Below are 21,485 nucleotides of genomic sequence, written 5' to 3' on the forward strand. Positions count from 1 at the left end.
GGAGAGATCAGGGACCAGTTGGCTTGGACCTGGTATGGGGCTGTTGTCTCTGCCTTATTACCAGTCCAAAGTTCCAGAAGTCATCTGTGTTCCTTCCTCTTGAGGGAAGAGGATGAGAGGACCCAGTCCATCACCAGTCTAGTACAGGCTAATCAAAAAACCCCAGAGAGATGGTTTCTAGTGTTCAGAGACCAACTCTTTTCAAATACAGACTGCACATCACCCCAATATAATCTGGACAGGGTAGGGGAGAGGCAAATGCAGGCCCCTCAACTTCAGACTTGGTAAGATTCACCCCCAGGTCACTCTTACCCCACACCACCCCATTACAGCCTGTAACAATAAAGGCCTCTTTCTCTTGGTTACCATAATCACCAAATATCCTCTCTAGGGAGAGGAGGAAGAAAACTTCTCTTTAACAAGATTTAGTGGTTCATTTTAAATTAACTTCAAGTAAGCTAGAGAGGATATGGTCTGATAAACTCTGCCAGAGAAAGACAAGACAAGCAGGAGGTCGATCGATCGGCTGACTATATTGACAAGATACTGATTGGTTACATGTTGAAGAAAACATACAATACAAAATACAGAAAAAGTTGGTTCCACACCCTCCCACTCCCACCCTTACCCACCCACTCCCAAATACTCATCATCGTGATTTGGTCAGAACAGGGCTCAGAGCCAGAGGTCAGGGTGACCAAGGACGAGGGGGAAGGGGGCTGTGGGCAATGGGTTCGTGGCTGTCACAATAATGCTGTGGCAATGCTGTGGGTTCTCTCCCAGCTGTGAGTCAGGGGGCGAGGGGGGGCGCTGCAGCCTGATGGTGGCCAGCTGAGGGAAAAGCTGCCTCTCCCTTCCCGAGCCCCTGTGGCTTGCCCCAACACCCAGAACCAAGCACACTCCAAACACAGTAAGGATATGGATGCTCTTGCTGAGCCCGCTGCTCAGCAAGAGGGAAAGAAGGGCAACTGCTCCAACTCCCACCTCCCCATACACAGGGCGGGGGGAACAGGGGCACGTGGCTACCTACTGGCAGAGGAAGAGTGGGAGAGCAGTAGAAAGGGCAGGAAGTGGGAAGAGCAGATCATATATATTAAAAAAGTGACTTAAGACTTAAAATTGAATTAGTATTTGTACAGAAAGGTGCAGGTGGAATAACTCACTCCGGCCTATGATCAAAATGATATGGAGAAATCATGGTGGACCCCTCCCCCTGCCCCCCAAGTGGTGGCCCGAGTCGTTAAGTGCGATTGGTTAGAGTGGATTCCAGTCGGGTCGTTGAGGCGGAGGAGGTGGGGGCAGTGGGCAGGCAAGGGGGGCTCAGTTGCTGCAGCACTGGCTCCGGCTGGCTGGGTTGTTCTCCTGGAGGTCCACGCCTCGGTTCCGGCCCGGAGCACCAGCTGCATTCTGGGGCTCGTTCTTGGGAAGCTTCTTAGCTGTTTGGGAGGGGAGAGGGAAGGTGTGTGTTTGTGGGAGTACCCCAATACTATTCCAAGTCCACGGGGGTACCACCCTATCAGTGATAACTAACACACTGACGGCTTTGCTTCTATGTGCCAGGTGCATTCTGGGTCTTTCAGGAAGCTAAGGCAAAGAGGGGTTAAATAACTTGCCCGAGACCACAGAGTTAATAAGTGGTAGAGCAAGGATTCAAACCCACACAGGATGACTCTAGAGCCAAATGAGCTAAAAAAAAAAAATCTTAAGAAGTGGTTTGGGGGGATGGTGATATATGTAGAGTTTTATGTGGGCGGTACACTAAAGGGTCAGGAAGTGAAATGGTGAGGCTTTGGCCCAGGCTTTAGAAACTTCTGGAGTGCACTACTTACTTATTTACTTATTACTTTATTTTTTAATGGAGGTAACAGGGATTGAACCCAGGACCTTTTGCATGCTAAGCATGAGCTCTACCACTGAGCCATACCCTCCCCACTACCCGCTGGGAGTGAACTATTTATATCTGAGAGCCCAGTGAAAACGATTTTATCAAAATATCAAAAATGGTAAAAGATCCGTTGGTGAAAGGACCCCACAGATCTACTGCAGAACAGGAAGCAAGTAATATGCCCTGGGTGGGGGAGGGGAGGAGAGGCAACTTACCTATTGCCATGAAAATTTCATTCACGTTCATTGCAGTCTTTGCTGATGTCTCCATGAACAGCAAACTGTTGTCCTCTGCATAGGCTTGTGCTTCCTGATTTGGATGGAGGTGAGAAAGTAGGTGGGAGGGAAACGCTGACAGTTGGCAGGGGCCGGGGCCCAGGATAAAAATCTTCCCTGATCACAGTGCCTTCTACACAATAGACACAATGCAGGGGTTTTCAGGCCTAGGGCTCTCCTGCTCTGGGTTCCCCACTTCACATACAGCACCTCTCAGCTCACACGCAACAGCAGACATTTTACTCAGGTCTCCCTAGGCCCATTCTGCCTTCCTGCTCTTCAAAATCACCAGGCTAGGAAATATTGCTAGAAAGTTATCCTACACTCTTGTACATTTGGGCAAAAGTATGTAGATGCTGACCACAGCACTGTTTCCAGTCTTTTGCTATTACACACAACCTAAATGTCCATCAGGTAGGGACTGGTAAAAAATAAACATACAGCATATAAAGAAAGGGATTCACACACATGTGCATATTTCCAGAAAGATCAGAAACTGTGAGGAACCTGGGGGAGGGAGATTGTTTCTAGGGTTAGAGACCCAAATTTCATCCTATATATCTTCTTGTACTGTTTACAATTTCCTATGCGCACGTATTACATGAAAAAAAGTCTGGCTTTCCACTAAGTTTCATTAAGAAGTCCTTTTACAGAAAAAATAAGTGGAAGCTTCTGCCATCCATATGCACATACCCCACCACCACTGATGTGGTGGCAGCCAACAATCCCTCTAGGTCCAGGCTTGAGCCCTGAGGGGACAGCAGATAAAAGCTCCCTGCTACTGCCCAGTGTAGCCCTTTGCAAAGCTCGAAACGCCTGGGGAAGCTGGGGAAGCTGGGTGGAGCTGGTCCATCCTCCCCCAAGTCCGGTCCGTCCCCCACCTGGAACTCCACGGCTCTCTTGCTGGCCAGGTCCGCCTTGTTGCCCGCGAGTGCGATGACAATGTTGGGGCTGGCCTGCCTCTGTAACTCCTTCACCCAGTTCTTGGCCCGTGCAAACGTATCCTGGGGAGACAGGGCCAGAGAATCAGTAACAAGGAGTGTGCATTCTGCCCAGGGCCACTCACTAGAGAAGCTGGAGCTGGCAGAGCCAAGGTGTCTAAGATGTCACCAGCCTAGAGATTCTGGTGAGATACCCCCAAACACCAGAGGAAATGCACCCACACCCCATTTCAGGAACAAAGGATGGAGAAGCAAGGGGAAATCTTTACTGTGTTGGTGATGTCATAGACCACGATGGCGGCCTGGGCCCCCCGATAGTACATGGGGGCCAGGCTGTGATACCGCTCCTGTCCAGCTGTGTCCCAGATCTCAAACTTGACTGTTGTGTCGTCCAAGCAGACGGTCTGTGTGAGGAAGGCCGCTGTAGGAGGGAAGGCAGTGTTACCAGGTGAGAAGGAGCACGAGAAGCCATGGATCTGCATGGTGGCATCCAGCCTCTGGTGCTTAGGAGCCTTCTGCTGAGATGGGCACCAAAAGCCCCCAACCTGGCGCCCACCACTTAGCCCGGCAGGCAGAGCTTGTGCTTTAGTGTATGCACGCAGGCGGGCTGGGGGCTGCACAGGCTTTCCAGACCCACACCAGGCAAGAGCAGGAGAAGGGAAGCCTGCTTGTCCTCAAGCCATTCCGGGAGCGCTCTCTGAAGAGGGCAGCAGCAAGGAGCAGGAGAGGGACAGTCCAGGGGAAACCTGACTCCCAGCACAAAAGGGTGGGCTCACACTCCTCCTCCTCCCTCCCCTCAGAGACCAGTCCCGCGGGAACCTCGCTAGTCCCTCTGTTTGCTCCAGCCCAGGGGTGTCGCTGGCCCTTGGTTTCCCGAGGACACTGTCACTAAGCTAAGCTGGGTAAGCCTGAAAGTACACGCTGTGCTGTGCCAGGCAGAGGCTGGGTGCCCGGCTCCCCACCGCCCGTGTCACCTCCAGGCACGCTGGCTAGCCACCACCCTTTGACCTCCACCCATTCTTGATCAGCTTGACCTCCAGGGAACACAGGGACCCTATCTTTGGCCTGAGGCAGGAGAACACACAGCATTTGTGCACGTGCTTGAGAGGAGGAGTCTCGGAGCTGGGACTGGCAGGTGGGAGTCCCGGCAGAGGATCCCGGGCAGCTCTGTGTAGGAAGCCGCTGTCCTTGTCCGCCCTCCCCCCACGTCCCCCACCTCACTTCCCCCTCTCCAGCTCCCAACTCGAGTGCTGAGGAGGCAGCAGAAGACTGCTGACACGGCCTGTTTTGTCTCCAGCTGCCTGGAAACCTCCTACCAACCCATAGGGTAGAGAAAGGATGACTCAAGCCCAAGGTCGGTCCCAGCCCCTCAGGGGTTTGTACTGGCCACTGAGGCAGGAGGCTGAGTCCAGACCCTGACATCCTAAATGCTGAGCACTGGGAAATCAGGCACAGGCTCTGAGCTCCAGAGAGGGTAAAGGTCAGCTTCAGAAACACCAGCCCACTCATGAGGCCATTTCCCCATTCTGGAAAGTGGGGGAGGCTGGGGCAAATGTGCTGCCTGGTAGTGGTGAGAAGAACCCTCAGAGATCCAGACCTAGTCTCTTCCTCCCCAGCTAGTGGAAGGGCCTTACCCAGAGCCCCACAAATACATAATAAGGTGGAACCAGAAGAGGAAGGCAGTTTGACTCCCAGCTAATTCTTACTAGATGCTTGTTGGGACTGTGGCACAGAGACCAGCTGTTCATTCGATTCTAGGGCCCAGATAAGGCAAGTGCTGCCACCCAGGGCTGTTTAGTCTCTGGGCAGTCAGCTTCCCTTGTCCTCAATGCCAAGGCATTTCTTCAGCCTCCCTGAGGCCGCCTCTGCTCCCTCGGACCCACTCACCTCCAATTGTGCTCTCCTGGTACTCGTGGAACTGTCCCTTGACAAAGCGGAGGACAAGGCTGGATTTGCCCACCGCAGACTCCCCCAGCAGGACCAGCTTAAACTGACAGATCTTGTTCCCAGCAGCTGGTCCATTGGGTCGCGCTGCACCTCCCCGACCCGCCATGGCCCGTCCCGCTGTCGTGGTACCAGTGAGCGTGGGGGTGGGGGCTGGTGCTTTGCAAAGAGGCACTTAGTGGGGAGGGGGGCCTCCAACTGCAAGGGAGAAATCAGAAGTACTGGGTTAGTCCAAAGACTGTCACGCAGTGAGCCCTTCTTAAAGCACAGGTCACTCCCTCTGCCCTCCCTGATGACCTGGCTGACAGCCTCCCCCACCCAACTCCCTGCCCTCTCCCCTAGAAGTTTGGACAAGAGCCTTAACTAGGCTGAACCACACGTCTCTGCCCTCCAACCATCTGACGGTAGAGAGAAAAGTGGTCTTCCGACTTCAGGCTCACAGTTCTGAGCAAACACACTGACCTGCCAATCCCAAATGTGTACATTCACATATGCGCGTGCACACACGCAGGAGAGGAATGGGCATATGCCAGCCTGGTGACAGTTAAGTCAACAGGCAACCTGGGGTACCAAAAAATTGCTTAAGAAGACACTTGGATCTAGCTCAACAATGAACTTGCAGTCTGATAGCCAGGATCATAGCCCACCTCTGTGCAAAGCCAGAGTGGGTGGTGAGACTGACCAGGGCACAGGGAGTCCTAGCAGAAAGAGCCTCAGACAAGAGACAGGTGCGGGGCCAGCCTCGTGGGCACTCAGGAACCAGGGCCTGGCCAGGTGCGAGTTGTTATCAAAACAGCCATTTTGTCCTGCCATCTCCAGAAGGACTGACCGACTTTCTCAGTCTGAGGCTGGACTGTGCACTGGAATCAAAGCCTCATTTCACTCCCTCATCCCGAGCCGCTTCCCCTGGCTCTCTCATTTCTGATGGGCCAGAAGCCTCACACAAATTAAAAAACCAAACACACACAACACCAAACACATACCACAGCCAGCTAGCTCTGCTGGCAGTCAGAACAGCTGCCAGATTTCCCTTTTAAACAGAGACCTCAGTTCCATTCTCCGCTAGCAGAAGCAGAGGGTGACGCAGAAGGAGAACCAGGGGGAGGGGTGGGAGGGCGGGGACGAACTCGGGTACCAAGACCTGCTCCCCCAGCAGCGGTGTTCCAGCACTGACATCTTATTCACTTGGTTAGTGATAGCTTTGGAGGCACAAACTTTTTCTTTTTTTAAAGTTTTGGAACGTCAAAGAATGAGAAGCCTATCTCCAGGAGCCTCCAGAAGACTCACACTAAAAGGTATCAGAACAAACACAGAATGTTTTATAAACGAGCACTGTAAGTATCATGTCCTAAACACTGAACCTAAGCTGGGAGGAAAAGGTTTTGAGGAGAATGCCCTTCACAGAATGGAGTCTACACGGGGAGGGTCTTTGGAGCTGGTGTCCAAGGACAGCCTCGACCTGGCCCTGAGCGCGGGGAGCGTGTTCCCTGACGGTCAGAGGACAGGGTGTGAATGAAGAGGGGGATGTGTGTGGGAAGCAATGGTCTGTGCTCATGCAAGAAGCGGGCACAAAGGGCTTGCTTTGTGCAACCTCAAATCGTTTCTTCACGTCCAAGTTCTCCCAGCAACTCATTTAAAAAGTGAGCTTCAGGAAGAGTGATTCACTAACCAGGAACAACAGTTTCCTTTCTGGATAGCACTAAAGGAAAAGAGGCTTGAAGTGGGGGCCACCTCTGCCCCGAGAGGACAAGGAAGGAAATATGGGGGAGGAATCTCAATTAGTGACCAGAAATGCCAGTTTGGAAATATTTTATAGTTTAAGATGCTTTCTCTTTGCAGCCCAGTCAGTGACGCTGGCCAGGCTCTACACCACGGCTCTCGAGGCGACGTCTGTGCTTTGGACTTCTCTGCTGCCCTCCTCTCAACACTCCAGATAAACAGGGAATTTCGAGAGCGCTCACCAAATGAAATGACTTTCAGAGACAGCTAGCATTTACTGAACAACCACACAACCATCACCTCCTTTAAGCCTGAAACCCATCTCCCATTTTTCAGATAAGTAGCGTGCCACTCAGGTGTTAAGCACCCTGCTCAAGGCCATCCAGCCCATGGTGACCAAGCCTGAACACCCACCGATCCCCCTGCTGTGGGAAGAACCACGGAGGCAACGCCCACCCTCTGTCTTTGGTTTCAGGCTGCTGGGTGAATGAAACTCTCTTTTTGTGGCAGCAGCTTTCCTGGCCCAGCAAGGGCTGGCTCCGGCTGACAGTCACAGTGATCTTGTAGTCGCTGAGTAATCCCGCCAGTGGGAGGAGACACCCAGGGCCAGGCTGGGTGACAGCAACAGAGGGACACCACAGTGGAATTACAGGTTGGTTATTACTAGGAATCCACATGACACATAGTCTTGGCCAGGTAACAGAGTGTGGCTTGGGCAATGGAGAGGGAGGTAGGAACAAGCGGGGAGAGGGGAACAGAAGATGAGGACCCTGGTTCCAAGAAAACCAAAGCAGCCAGGGCTGAGAGCGACTGGGGTGGGGCACCCACAAGTCAAGGAAAATAGAGGTAACATCTAAATCTTGTCCCTATCAAACCAGTGGGCTTCCAAACCTGCCCAGACAGAACTTGACTTTTCTAACAAGCCAGAAGGAGAGACAAATAACTCCAATGCTGTGGTTCTCAACCCTGTCTGCATGACAAAATCACCTGTGCAGCCAGGCCCTGGAGGTTCCAATGAAGGTTTGGAGAAGAGCCTGGCATCTGCATTTTTTAAAGCGCTGCAACTGCTCTGCCTGGCACAAACTGGCTGGTGCCATGTTCTGCCTGGATGCTGGGACCGCCTTCCAGAGACACCCGGGCAGGCACACACAGCATTTTTTTTTTTTAAATGGCCTGTTGCCTCGTGGTTTTCCTGGCCCTGCTTGGTGATCACATGAGCAGAGGTGTTGAACCTGCCTGGACAATAAAGCACGGAGGAAGCTGATACTGCTGTGAAGGGCACACGGAGACATGGGGGTGCCTAAGACAGGCAAAGGCCACCCCCAGAGCCCCAGAAAGCTTTATGCCCTCCCCCCCAAGACTGGGAAATTGGAGATGTACCCTCCATCTCAGCAGGCTTGGTAAAGGTGAATTCACTGAACTGGCCTGCTGTCTGGGGGAGGGAATCCCACTGTGAGAATCTTCCCTCCTGAACCAGCAGCTAGAATTGCCCACAGGTGCAGTCAAGTGATGGAATTTTAACTGAAAATGGCACAGTAGAAGTCTTCTTTCAGACAAAAATCCAATTCTCTTTAAGAGTTAAAGTTGTGGTCAAAGTTTCTTGCACGATACAGAATAGACCAAAAAAAAAATTTTTTTTTAAACCAGTTTCTCCAGCACCAGGAAAATCTAGGAGTGGGATGAATTTCCTCCTGGATATGTTCATGAAGCTGCTGAAATGGGTAGCACTTCAGACCCTAGCAAGGGCCTCTCCTTGCACACTCCAAATCAGAACCCTGGTTTGTTCAGAGGCCATGAGAACCAGCAACACTCCCAACCCCACATCCTCACGGGAAATGGGAGAGAATGTGAGGATGGAGCACCCTACGCCTTTCCTCACAGGGCACATGCAAGAGCAGAAGGCATCCGAGCTCTGAAACATTCTGGTCCAGGAACAGGCATAACAGGCACGTGCCCCGGCCTCTCTGGGGCCACAGAGGGAGACACAGAGGCAAAAAAAGCAGGGTGCTGCTCTTCCTCGCTCCAGGCACTACAGCTCAGTGGGTCTCAAACTTCTTTCCATTAGAATCACCAGGGGCGTTTAGAAAATAAGCCTGACCAACTGAACTAGAGTCTCTAGCGGTGGAGTCTAGAGATCAACATTTTAAATAAGTGACCCAAGTGATTCTACATGGCTGTTTTAAGCAGAAGAGCTGCAGCCGACACAGGAAGGAGGGAGGGACGCGAGAGACAGATCTGGGCACTCCAGAGATCAGCACTGTGGACAATACAGGTGGATCAGGCTGGGGGTGAGGGCTGGCCCCTGGCTTCACTCACACCTGAAGCTTTCTCCAGGATACCCCAGCTGCTGCTGGAATGTCGCCCCTCCCCCAGCCTCCTCTAGAAATTACCACCTTTCAATTCTCTAATCCATGAAGTCACCCACTTCACACACTCTGTCCTTTCTGGTAAAGAGTGAGCAATTCCAGCTGATGGGTGTCTCTCGTGCTTCCTGTTTGCTTCAGAGACTTCCTCTGGCTGACAGTCCCAGCACAGCGTGGAGAGTGAGCTGATTAGGGAAACCAATCAGATTTTGTTTTGGCCAGAGGCTGGGCCGAGACACTAGACTTGCTCACTCAAGGTTGGCCTGCGGGGGAGAGGTGCTGACAACCCAGTGGCCCTGTTCAGGGCCCCCTGGAGGTGGTTCTGGCCAGTGACTCTTCAGCTACACTTCACTCTGGATAAAAGCATCCCCAAATATTCAGCACTGTGAGAGCTGGGCAAGAGGACAGGAGAAGCAACTTGTTAGCTTAAAGAGAACAAAAGAACAAATTAAGGGGCATAGGAGAGCTCATAAGGTGGAAGACATTAAAAAGCTCAGATCAGATTTACCCATAGACTCAAGAACACAGCTCCTTCTCAAAGGCAAAAACCACCACTTTCGGCACCCAGGACCAGAGGGCAGGCTCACAGCAAGACCACCCAGGCCTCTAGCAGGCTGCAGACTCAGCACAAAGAAGAACTGGAAACAGCACAAGCCAAGAGCCACATGCGGTACCCACACCCTTTCCCAGCACAACTAGCAGGTCAGGACTTGGGAGACCAAACTGGGTTTGGTTAAAGCCTGGCTCCACTGTTTATTAGCTCAGTGACCTTGGCCAAGGCCAACAAGTGACCGCTGTCTGCTTCAGTCCCTTATCTACAAAATGGTACTATTCAACACCAATCACATAGGGTTATTGTAAAGGTTAAATGAAACAATGCATGGTGTGCATGGCACGGTATTTGAAGGTGAAGTTCTAACGAATGGTAGGGTTGTTCTACTACGAAGAGTCTGACTCACTAGTTTTCAAAGCTCAAAACTCCTCTTTACAATTGCAGAGGAGATGAAGGTGAGGCAAGGGGACCTGCCCAAGGTCACAGCCAGGTGGTGGCAGAGCCCAAGCCCAGGGCTCATAACCCCAGCAAGGCTCCCCTAACCGGGGTTAGAAAACCCAAGAATATTAATAATGTCATTACATCCACTAAGAATAAGGGGGCCACTACCTTTATGTATGCTTTCATAAAATATAGCTTTTAACTATGGAAAAAGGAGTTTGTACCTTTTCAAATTTAAAAAACACACTGCTGGATGGAAAAGTTCTATATCTTGATTTGGGGGGTAGATCAGAGTAAAGACAATCAAGAAGATGATGCCTAAATTAGAAGAGGACCAAAAGAGAACAAAGCTACCCAAACAAATAAGAGGCAAGCTAGCAGGATTCAGCACAAATGTGACTGCTGCATATATATTACGAATATATTTATTGTTTGTACTTAACTGTGGGCTAAAGAATTTTAAAGTGGTTTAAAGCCTCGTGATAGTAAGAAGAGAAGCCGATGCTTACGTCTTTTCAGTGGGGAGAAAGGTTACAGCGGTGTGATGCTCTGCTCTCCCCAACCAGTCCAGAGAGTATCTGCAGAGGGAAAGGGGTTTAGGAGTGGAATTAAAGAGAAGGGTGTCTTCCCATGGGACCAGGACTAGGGAATTGCCATGCAGAGGGCCCATGTCTCACCTGGAGAGTGTAACAGAAGCCAGTAGCTTAACAGCCCAGGTTGAGATTTGAGAAGAATGCTGATGGGGTGTGTCGGGCCAGGGCTGGGCTCCTCATCCCACTAGTAAGTAGGGGCTGAGGGGAGATGGCAACAAAAGAGAAAGGGGATGCTGCCTTTACACAGCCACAGCAAGATGACTTCCTTTCCACAGAAAGGGAGGCACATCATCCCAGAGGGGAACTCAGAGTGAGCGGGGTCCCCTAACACTGGGACAGGCCCTTGAATCTGCCCCAGCCCACCCAACTCCCTTTACTGGGAGCAGTTCCATTTCACTCCCCTTTCAACGATTAAGAGCCTTCTGGGGCTGAGTGCCTATACTCCTGCACCACAGGGAGGCCCTGATGGAGTCTCCAGAGCCACAACTGAGGCCACTCCACTAACACCTGCCAGAGTGGCCAGTGTGCAGGGACACCAAGAGACGCAAACCCTGGATACACAGGACTTCACCACTGTGAACCTGGAGCCGTGCCAGGAGCAGCCAGGACAGAGCACAGCTGCTCCTGCAGTGTTCTCCCTTGTGCGGGAAGACCTGCAGTGTCACTCAGCACAGATGCCGGGCGGAAATGGGTGGAGGTCACCCTGGAGGGACAGACCCCCGGCTCCCTGGGGCCCTGCCCCAGCAAGAACACCAAGAACTCCTTTCCTGATCTCCAAGATGCTTTCTCAGCTCTCGATAACAGATGGGCTCCCTGGAGAGGCGGAGAGAAGCAGAGTCAGCGCTAACTTTCGGGCCAAGGATGGAAACCTCCAGGCCCCCTCTTCCTGTGCTCACGGGGAGGAAGGCTGCTGTGGGGCTGGGGGGCAGGGGGCGAACTCCCTGGATCTGCTGACACAGACTGGCCGGTGTGGTCGCCTGGACCATCTGTGGGCAGGCCCCAGGGTCCAGGGGCAGCTCTACGACTCTCATTCACTGGCCCACTGGCCAGAGAGGAGCTGGGCGCTTGGGTGGCACCAGGCAAGGCTCATCCTGCCAACTGATTCTAAGAGGTGCTAGGGGCCCTTGGCCCCGCCACTGTCATTCCTAAGAAACTATTGTCCGGAAGAGGGCCTGGCCTCCAACTCAGCACGCCTCAGCCAGCAAGGCTGTGACAGACTCTCTGGCCCCACAGAGGGTAGCCCGCTAAGAGGCCTTAAGCAAAAGCTCCATTTGAAGTCTGGCACTTTCTGTGGCACAAATCCACACATGCGTCCAAGGACAGGGCATGGAGGAGATGGGACCAAGGCTGTGTGGTAAACTCCCGCCCAAACCCCACCCAGCTCTTCACCTGCCAGTGCCAGCTGGAATGCAAAGGAGAGAGCCAGCCAAGGCCCAGCTTCTCCCCTGGTCCCAACCTATACCTGCCATGGTCCCCAGGATGGAGCATGAGTCAAGGGGAAGCCAGCCAGAATGGGTGTAGAACACCAGCTGCCCCACAGGCCTCACAATTACTCTGTGTGTGATTTGCAGTTACTATTTACTTAGACTGTTCCAACTGGGACCTCAACAATGCAGGGCCCATCTTCCCCTCTGTCTTGAGGTCTCAGCAAGGGCCAGGAGTACCAGCCAGGACAGCTGCTGCCCCAAGGCCCAGAAAGATGCCAAGAACCTCTGTTGAAAGGCAGGGTCATCAGCAGCACCTGTTCATCGAGCTACTCTTACCAACAACTGACATCTCTCACAAACCCTTCCTGTCTTTACATAAAAAACAACAAAAACAAAAAGCCAGTTTAAGTCACTGCCTCTTTGTTTTGCCCTCAGCTTCTAAACAGAGGGCAGAGGGCAGAGGTCATGTTTCAGAGAAGAGCAGGGAAAAGAGAATCAGGTATCAGATCTAGCAAACCAAATTCCTTTTGCTCAGACACCACACACACTACCGTCAGAGGCTGCGCAATGAACATGAAACAAGGTCAAAGTTTCCACTGTGGGATCTGAGGGATGATGGCTGCTCTCAGGAGCCTAGGGGTCAAGGAACGATGTTTTAGGCTGACTTTTTCTTTCTCAATTTTTGTCGAACAGAATGTAGAAGGGCACTGAGTGAGGAAATCAGGCAATGTACAGGTCTTAACAGGTTTCAATGAATGAATCACTCAACTACTTCATGGCCCCAAACTTTCACGACTGTCGTAGGTGGCAAGAGGTTGGAGAATGTGGGGGCTTGAGAATGAGAAAGAGAGAAACTAAGGGCATTGTTGCAGGTGAGAAGGATCATGCTACAAAATTCTCAAAGGCTGACTACGGGTTTCCCTTTGTTTTAACAGCACACAGCATCAAACCTGACACACAGTAAGTGCTCATAAATGTGGTGAACCCAGCCTGCAATGCAGGCCCGGCCTGGTTGTTTGGCAAGTGAATGGGGTAGTGGAAGGCTTCAATGCACATCTACCTGCCAGGCAGTTCCAGTCCCCTGACAGAGCCACAGCCCCATGGAAGAGACTCCTCACCACCCCAGATGGGACCTCTTAGGTTCCTTCTGCATAGAGGTTAAGAGCACATGTGCTGGAGTCAGGCAAACTTCAGCTCAAGTCTTGGAGCCACCACTTCCTAGGGTGACTCTGTGTTGTGTCACTGACCCACCTCCTCACATGTAAAATAGAGAGGTTAGTACCACCCATCTCCCAGGGTTGCTGGGAAGGGAACGCACAGAAGACTCTCAGCAAAGGGCCTTGGCTCAGAGCGAGCTCTCAGTAAGCATTCAAGGGTGGAGAAGCCCCTGCCCCTCCAAGTCCCTATTAAGTGGATTCCACGATGGAACGTTCAAAGACTATTTATTCATGCATTGCTTTTGCTTCAGTTGCCCTGAACCCCGTCCGTCAGTGCCCCCCATTTGGAGAGAATGTGGAATAGGACAACTACTACGGTCTGAATGTTTGTGCCCCTCTCTCAAATGCCTTGTTGAAATGCTAATCCCCACTGTGATGGTATTTGGAGGTGGGGCCTTTGGGAGGAGAGGCCATGACGGCAGAGCCCTCAAGACTGGGATACATGCCCTTTTAAAAGAGGCTCCTGAGAGCTCCCTTGCCCCTTCCATCATGCGAGGACACAGCAAGAAGTTTGCAGTCTGGAAGTCGGCAGTCGGCAACCCGGAAGAGGGCCTCCACCCAAACCCAACCATCCTGGCACCCTGATCTTGGACTTCCAGCCTCCAGAACTGAGAAGTAAATTTCCTTGTTTACATGCCACCCAGTCTGTGGTATTTTGGTATAGTAGCCCAAACAGACTAAGACAACTTCCACCAGTGCCCTAGAAAAAGGACCAGATCACAGCTGATGTCCTAACAACAACCATAACCTTGTATTCTCTGGAGACTGGCTTCCAAAGCCACAAGAATGGAAGGTGGGGAGGATCAACACCATCCAGAAAAATCAACATTGAGTTAAAGCCCCCAACCAGGCAAACCATAGACTCTTGGGGGAAAAAAAAAAAAAAAGCCCCACAACACAAAGCATCTTAAAGCCCAAATGCTGCTCCTTCCATCTCAAAGCCTCTTTCAGGAAAGGGAAGAAGTAGTTCAGCTGTGGAGGGGGGGAGGGGACAGGACTAGGACAGCTGACAAAGACATCAGAGTTCCTTTTAAAAAACCAGGCTGTGACTGCTAGAGGTTTGGAAATTGGTGTCATTAATCACCACAGCCTTCGGAGCAGCTAAGAGAGCAATTTGATGACTAGGACAGCAGCCAGGGTTAGGGAGGCCACCCACACCCTCCCCCATGCCTGGAATGCTTCTGACAGAACCACCTGAAGGGGACACACACGGAGCTATGAATAGAAGGCCAGAGGCTTGTAAACCAACTCCTGTTAACATCCCAAGTTAGTGTTTCCAGCAGTGCTCAAGTTACACATCTTCAGAGAGATGACAGTACAATGGAAGGATTTAAGCTACTCAATGATTCAGGATCACAGCTCAAAGTGACAGCCTGCCCTGAGCCTGCCTGGAGCCATAAACCCTGCGCAGCCCTCCCCAGGCGGTGGTCTCTTTTTGAATGGCAGCAAAAGAATGCTGGCCAGGACCACATGGACTCTCCTAAAAGACCCAGAGTCCTGGAAGGTATGGATAAAGGACTTAGCACCCGAAATACAGGACGATTATGTCATCTTCCCAACTGGACAGTAAACTCCAGAGTAAATACCAAATCTAATCATTTTTGCATCACTTGAAAGCCTCAGGCAGGGGCAGAAGTATGGAGAAGCAAAAGCCTGCTGCTGGGGTCAGCTCTCAGGACTCTCCCGGTGTGGATTTCCCTGGTACACCTCCACCTTACCTACCTCTGGAAGCTGCAGCGACTATGACTACCCATCAAAGAGAGAAACGACTTGAACCTGTCCACATGACTCCATACCAACATACTTCAGAGGAAGTGTTTGCTACAAAAGGAGTGGCCCTGGGTAGACAGCTGATTCTAGGACCAGGGCGGGAAATATACAAGGTAAGCCTGGAGTATCCTGTAGTGCCCAAAAGTAAGAAGTGCTAACAAAAATGAAGACTCAAAAGCCCCTAAATGATGGGGGTAGGCCAAAAGAGCTCCCAGTGACCAAGCTGGAACAATTTGAACAGGAAAATACAATGGTATTAGATTATAAACCAAAGTGTAAAATAAACACCCACAAGTCCATACTGATAAAGAAAAAAAATTGACTAAATAAATGGGGAGAATAGACAAATCTTTCATGTACAAGAATTCCAAATAACTCATGTAGATACTCTGCCTTCAAGGAGAGAAGCATAACTCCCCCCTCCTTAAGTGTGGACCACACAGAGGGCCTTCCTTCCAAGGACAGCGTGAAAGGGGGAGGGGAGACGGTAACTTTACAGTGGAGGGAGAGCCTGACAAACATCATGTCAACCGGGTGACCAAGGCAATGCTGAGTCATGGCGACAGTACGCACCTTTGATATGATAGGGTAAGGATGTCACTTTACCCCTCTGGTCTTCCTTCCAAAAACCCACAGCCCCAGCATAACCATGAGAAAAACATTAAACAAATTTCAACTGAAAGGCAAGCTATAAAATGTCTGACAGCACTCCTCCAAACTATCAAGGTCATCAAAAACAAGGAAGGTCTAAGAAACTGTCACAGCCAAGAGGAGCCTAAGGAGACATGACAACTAAACGAAACGTGGTGTCCTGGATGGGATCCAGGAACAGAAAAAGGACACTAGGTAAAAACTAAGGAAATCAGAATAAAGTATGGACTTCAGTTAGTAATAATGTATCATAATTGGTTCATTAATGTACAATACTAATATAAGATGTTAGTCACAGTGGAAACTGGGTGTGGGGGATTGTGGAGAAAACTCTACCTTCACAATTTTTCTGAAATAGTTTTTTTTTTAAAGGCAGTGGCTCATCTTGTGACAAAACGAGATCCAAGGAGCCTGGTTACTTTATAGTCCGGTTCACAGAGACAAGTTAACTTTACATGAGGCTGGGCTGAGGGGTGTGCCAGGAGGGGGTTGGTGGGATCCACATCAATAGTCTCAAGGTCAGCGAGGATAACACTCAAATTTCGCAGGCACAGGGCAGGGGAGTTTCACGGCCATCCCTGTGGACTATACAAGGGAGGGCTGCTCTCACTGCTCACGGTCTAAACTGCTGCTGGCACCACCTTCTTAAGCCCACCCTCACTCAAGAATGAGCCCTGTGCAGATGTGCCAAGTAGTGCCCAGGGACCAGCGCTGAGTTCACGTCCACAGACCCTGGCCAAGTCCTGACCTAGGGCCAGTGCTGCCTCACCACACACAGCTGCAGAGGCACAGTGGCCAGGTACACATGCACTGGAAGGTGGTCAACAGGACTGCGGGTGGCCAAAGTTGTGCCTGCGTTCCCCATGAAACCCGGCACTAGACGCTGGACATGGAGCTTTGGAGAGCTCTACCCTCTGGAAATTTAGTTGGTGACCTGTCTCTGCCCCCTCTATCGTCTGTACTGTAACATTCATCCTGTTTACCTGTGTGCTCTCTTATCTGTGAGCAACTTTGTGGAGGATGGACAAAGAAATGGCCCAGGCTTTGGGACCAGATGGATGTTGAATGTGAATCCCAGGTTCACCACATCCAAGCCGTGTGACCTCAGGAAGCGCATGTTAGAGGAAATGGGCCAGCATCTGCTTCAAGGGCAGGTGTGAATGTCTGCCCTTTCCTTTGATAACCACAGTGGGAGCGCCTACCATGCTTGGTGCCACAAGAGAACTGGATGTGGAGATAAGATAGGACAAGATCTGTGCCCCCTCGAGGCTCATACACTAGACAAGGAGGCAGACAAGGAGCAGAGACAGGAAAGCACAGGGAAGAGAAAAGCCCTCACCCTACTTCCACAAAGGGAAGGCTTCAAAGAGGAAGTGACATTCCAACTGAGCCTTGAGAGTAAAGCTGGGAGATGCTGCTCCTAGGCAGGTGAGGTGAAGAGCCTTCTAGGCAGAGGGAAGAACACACAGTTAGCCCAGGGACAGGGCAAGGAGGGATCCAAGCACAGATTTTCCGTTCTGACCCATGCTCTGCCACTCACTAGGGAATTCCCCACCAGAACCTGGGGACTGAACGCATTACCTTCCTCCCGGGGTTATTGTGAGGATTAAAGGAGTCAGTACACGTGAAGGGCTCAAGAGAATGCCTGGTACATAGTAATCAAAGCTCAAAAAGTTTAGCTTTTATTCGTATTGTTGTTCCTATACACAGGAGATGGGGACACTTACTCTGAAAATTAATATTTTATAGTACCAAGTTATTAATGCAGAAGACTCCTGAAGAAATACTCCAGCTCTCCTCTGCCAAGGCTCTTGAAAGAAGCTATTACCTGGATTGGGGCACATCCTAGTTTACAAATCCTACGTGAATCAGTTCTTCTCCAATGGCCCCAACAAAAATACCTCTGACTCAAGTCAGGGGAGAGAAAATGCAAAACCACATGAATCTGGGAATCGAACCCAAAGCAGCCTGCTGCAACCAAAATATTGTCCTCAAGTTTCCTGTTTTAGCTTAAATTGATGCAAACTTTGCATCCCAATCTATAATAAATCCGGGATTGTTTTAGTATGAAAATGGTTAAAACTGAGTAAGACTGAAGTGCCTAGAAGATGCAAAGACCTCACTAGTCTATGACTCTGATTATCCACTGGGTCTGAGAACCCTAGTGGGAGTAGCACAATCATAGTCTTAGCATTCTCTTCTGTAAAATGGGAATACAACCCACATCAATTCTGTTCACCACCCATGAAACCAGACAACATGAGAAACCACGCAGCAAAGCACCAGGTGTCACAGTGACAACTGGCAGAAATGTGAATGAGAATTCCAGGGATGAATTACATGCTATGTACCTTCAATACTCCATGCACCTTGTGAGTATCTATTCTGTGCCAGGGGATGGACTAGCTTCTTTATCCTTTGTTTCTAATTCGGCAAGATAGTTTGTATCCCCATTTTAGTGGAAGAGAGGCTCAGAGAGGTTAAGTAACAAGCCCAAGGCTAAGAAACTGGTAAATGGGGGGCTCCAGATGACAGCTCAGGTCTGGTTGACTCCAAAGCTCTCGTGCCTCCCACCCCACTGCTTCTCTGTTTACCATGCAAGGATTAGAGGAAGAAGGGTCTTCCTAAGATGTACTTACTTGGTGGGGCTGGAATTAAAATTTCTGACCCTCCTCTGTATTGCCATGGAAATTCTAGTGAAAGGAGCCCCTGGTGGAGAGCCATGTTCTTCCCACCTGCAAGCAGCAGGCAGCATCAAGGGGGAACCAGGGGACAAGACAAAGGCCAGCTCTGAGCCCTTCACCCTGCCCAGAGGGACCCCTGAGTCCAACCACTTTTACTTTCATTTTCTAGCCACCATGACTTTCAGGTTCCCAAGAAATTAATGGCATGCAGATGTTAGCAAATTCTAGGGCCCTGAAGAGTACTGACTTGGTCCCTAGAGGCAGAGGAGAAAGAGGACAAGGGGGGGGGGGGCGGAAGCAGAGGAGTGCCCATGCTGAGGAGGAATGGTACAGGGGCTGCACTTGGGCCACTGCCTGCTTACCCGCATGTTCATTCCTTCCACAAACAGACCAAAGGACAGCCCGCTATTCGGGAAGAGGCGGCACATCTAATTCCAAATTCCAAGCCCCGGCTCTACCATTTTCTAACTGTATGATCTAAGGAAAGCTACTTAAATTCCTTTAGCATCATCTCCAAAGTGGAGATACAATTCCCACTATCTCCCAGGACTCTAGTGAGGAACATGTGTGAAACGAACCTGGCAATTTTAAAATAATTTATAAAAATAAGTTGTCATCAACTTTCTATACGATAAAGCCAGAAAAAGGCCCACTGGTTGTTAAGAGGCAAGAGAGGAGAGGAAGGGCATCAGAGGGGAGGGGCTTCTGTCCCACGCAGAGCTCTCCCTCTCTCTGCCAAGTACTGTCAGATCTCTGCTTGGGCTCTATAATCTCCGGATGCCAGAAGTGGCCACCTAACCACCTGGGGCACTGGTGCCTTCAGTCTCTCTGAAAGTAAGAGCTTCTCCTTCGAAAACTTGCTTCAGAATCAGAGCTAGGAGACCACGACCTGACAAGGAAGGCCGGCCAGCCTCATCCTGGGACTCCTATACAGTTCCAGAAACTACAGACAGCCCACTACTGAGGAGGTAGGAAGTTTGGTCAGAGACCACTAGTCAGTAAGCAGTCAGGCCTCTGTGGCCCTGCCCCTCAGAGGCAGAAGCTGACCAGATTAGAGAACCAAAATTGGAGGCAAAGTCTCCAAAGACCCTCCAAGGAAGTCCACCTGGAGAGAGCTTATGATCTGACTGTTGACCCTAGCAAGGAAGGTTTTTTTTGTTATCCAATAAAGAATGAAATCAGTGCATCCCAGGGCTAGCTCAAAACTTTGCAGGAGTCAGACACTGGTGACTGTCCAGAGGAGGTCAAAAAGACCTCAAGGCGAAACAACTTTAGCACTTGTAAGTAGCATCCAAGGGCAGTAAAGACAGCCCAGAACACTGAAGAGCTACAGAAATTCTCCAAGATCGCATGGCCTTCCCTCCCTTCCTCCACTGTAGATAGCAAGGGTCAGTCATGGCCTCAGAGTCAGGCTGCTCTCATTAAGGTACAGTCTCTGGCCTGTACTTTGGCCACATAACAAAGAACCTCCCAGCTTGGTGTGAGACAGCAGCCATTTCACACACCTAAGTCCCAAGCAATGGACAAGGATCAGATGTCAGTACAGGCTGTCTCGGAAAAGCTGGGGGGAATCAGCACTTTCTGGCATGTGTGTGAATTCCTTGGGCTACAAAAATCAGCACATTAAGAACCCAAAGGTGCCACGGTGATCTCAACTTAATCCTCTGTAATCTACAGTTTATTTGATCAAGCCTAGAAGGGAATGGAGATAGACCCTGGGACTATAAGTGGTGTGACCTGTTGATCAGGGAGGTGAGTGTGTGTGCTTAGGGGTGGGAAAGAGATAGCCTAGGACTCTTCAATTCCAGACTCCTTCTTTTTGGTCTTTTTCCTTCTCTCTAAAGACGAACAGACAGCAGTCCCAGGAGCAGCAGTCCCTCTGAGGCAGTCTGGAAACCACTCACGTGCTCTGGGAGGACAGGGCTGAGACTGGAGCAAGGGGGGAGGAGGAGGGGGGAGAGAAGATAATGAATGGGCAGATCTACCCTGATCTGTGATCTGTAGCTAGGATTGAGCAAACCTCAGCTAAACTGTTCAGAGGCAGGAAAAGGGAGACTCTCAAAGAACAACACAACTAGAGAACAACATAACTATAGAGAACAACATAACTAGAGGACTGGGCTGGGGGCAGAGGAGCAAGACAAGGAGAAGACAGCTCATTCCTAAACAGTGACCCAGACTTTAAACTCTGCTGGGCTCCTGGGTGGCTCTCTGGCTTGAGGAAAGAGAGGAAGTAAGGAACTGAGGGAACAGTCTCCCCCAGGACCCCCACCCCCAACCAACCCAGCCCCAGGAAATCGAGATAAAATTCTTCCAGGGCTGCAGGGACAACTGTTTTTGTGGAAAGGGGGTAAGGAAAACGGCGACAGACAACACTCCCGGCTACCTCTAAAAGAGAAGAGGGGCAGGTTCCTTCACACCTGACGAAGATTTCTCCAATTTGGGGAGCAGAGGGAGAGGAACTTAGCGTCTCTCCCTCCCACAACCGAACTAGACAGGCTAGGGGAGAGCCACAGGGGTTTCCCAAGGTTCACAAAGGTCAGGTAAGGGAAGGAAAGAAGAGCCACCCCCTTTTTGGCTCGACGCCTGGGGAGCCCCTTAAAAGGGGGCTACGGGTCGGGGGAGGGGACAGTATCCCCCTAAGCCGGGGCTGGGCGGGAGGTAGGGCTGCCCGGGAGAGGCTTCATCGCGAGGAAGACACTGGGTCCCGAGACAGGCACACTCACGGCGGCTCTGGGGCGGCGGCGTTACTTGGGCCGGGGCTCGGACAGGCTCCGCTCCTCTCCCCCCGGCGGTGTCCCAGGCTCCGGCCTCCACTTCCGCCTTTCAGCAGCTCCGGATCCGGATCTCCACCTCCGACCCGCCCCTCAATATTCCCAGGTGACTGACAGGGCGGTGGAACCAATGAGAGGCACTCTTGGCCGACTCACAGGCGGTGCCCGCGGTGTGGAGCGAGAGAGGCGGGAGTGCGCGCGCAAGAGACGGCGGGACTTGTAGTTCCCAGCGCTGGGCGGAGCCGCCA

General features: G+C 51.2%; 1 protein-coding gene across 2 annotated transcripts; it reads right to left on the minus strand.

Annotated features, from left to right (window-relative positions):
• Positions 1-513: 513 nt before the first annotated feature.
• RAB5C (RAB5C, member RAS oncogene family) lies at positions 514-21,328 on the minus strand. Of its 2 annotated transcripts, none has more exons than XM_010981777.3 (6): positions 21,190-21,328; positions 4,989-5,243; positions 3,371-3,522; positions 3,042-3,164; positions 2,101-2,194; positions 514-1,436 (listed from the first exon to the last, which is right to left on the minus strand). In XM_010981777.3, the coding sequence occupies exons 2-6, from the start codon at positions 5,152-5,154 to the stop codon at positions 1,321-1,323; spliced, it is 651 nt and encodes a 216-aa protein (XP_010980079.1). In that variant the 5' UTR covers positions 5,155-5,243; positions 21,190-21,328; the 3' UTR covers positions 514-1,320. The 2 variants fall into 2 exon arrangements, with proteins under 2 accessions (XP_010980079.1, XP_064351791.1); XM_064495721.1 differs by lacking the exon at positions 21,190-21,328 and adding an exon at positions 10,631-10,699.
• Between the last annotated feature and the right edge of the window lie 157 nt (positions 21,329-21,485).

The sequence above is a fragment of the Camelus dromedarius genome, chromosome 16 (assembly GCF_036321535.1).
Source record: "Camelus dromedarius isolate mCamDro1 chromosome 16, mCamDro1.pat, whole genome shotgun sequence".
In the NCBI taxonomy this organism is placed as follows: domain Eukaryota; kingdom Metazoa; phylum Chordata; class Mammalia; order Artiodactyla; family Camelidae; genus Camelus; species Camelus dromedarius.

Coding starts and splice junctions, on each gene's coding strand:
- RAB5C (XM_010981777.3), bottom strand. CDS start 5,154: ATGGCGGGTCGGGGAGGTGCAGCGCGACCCAATGGACCAGCTGCTGGG. Junction 3,165..3,370: donor TCTATGACATCACCAACACA/GTAAAGATTTCC, acceptor CTGTCTCCCCAG/GATACGTTTGCACGGGCCAA. Junction 1,437..2,100: donor TGAAATTTTCATGGCAATAG/GTAAGTTGCCTC, acceptor CCTCCCAAACAG/CTAAGAAGCTTCCCAAGAAC.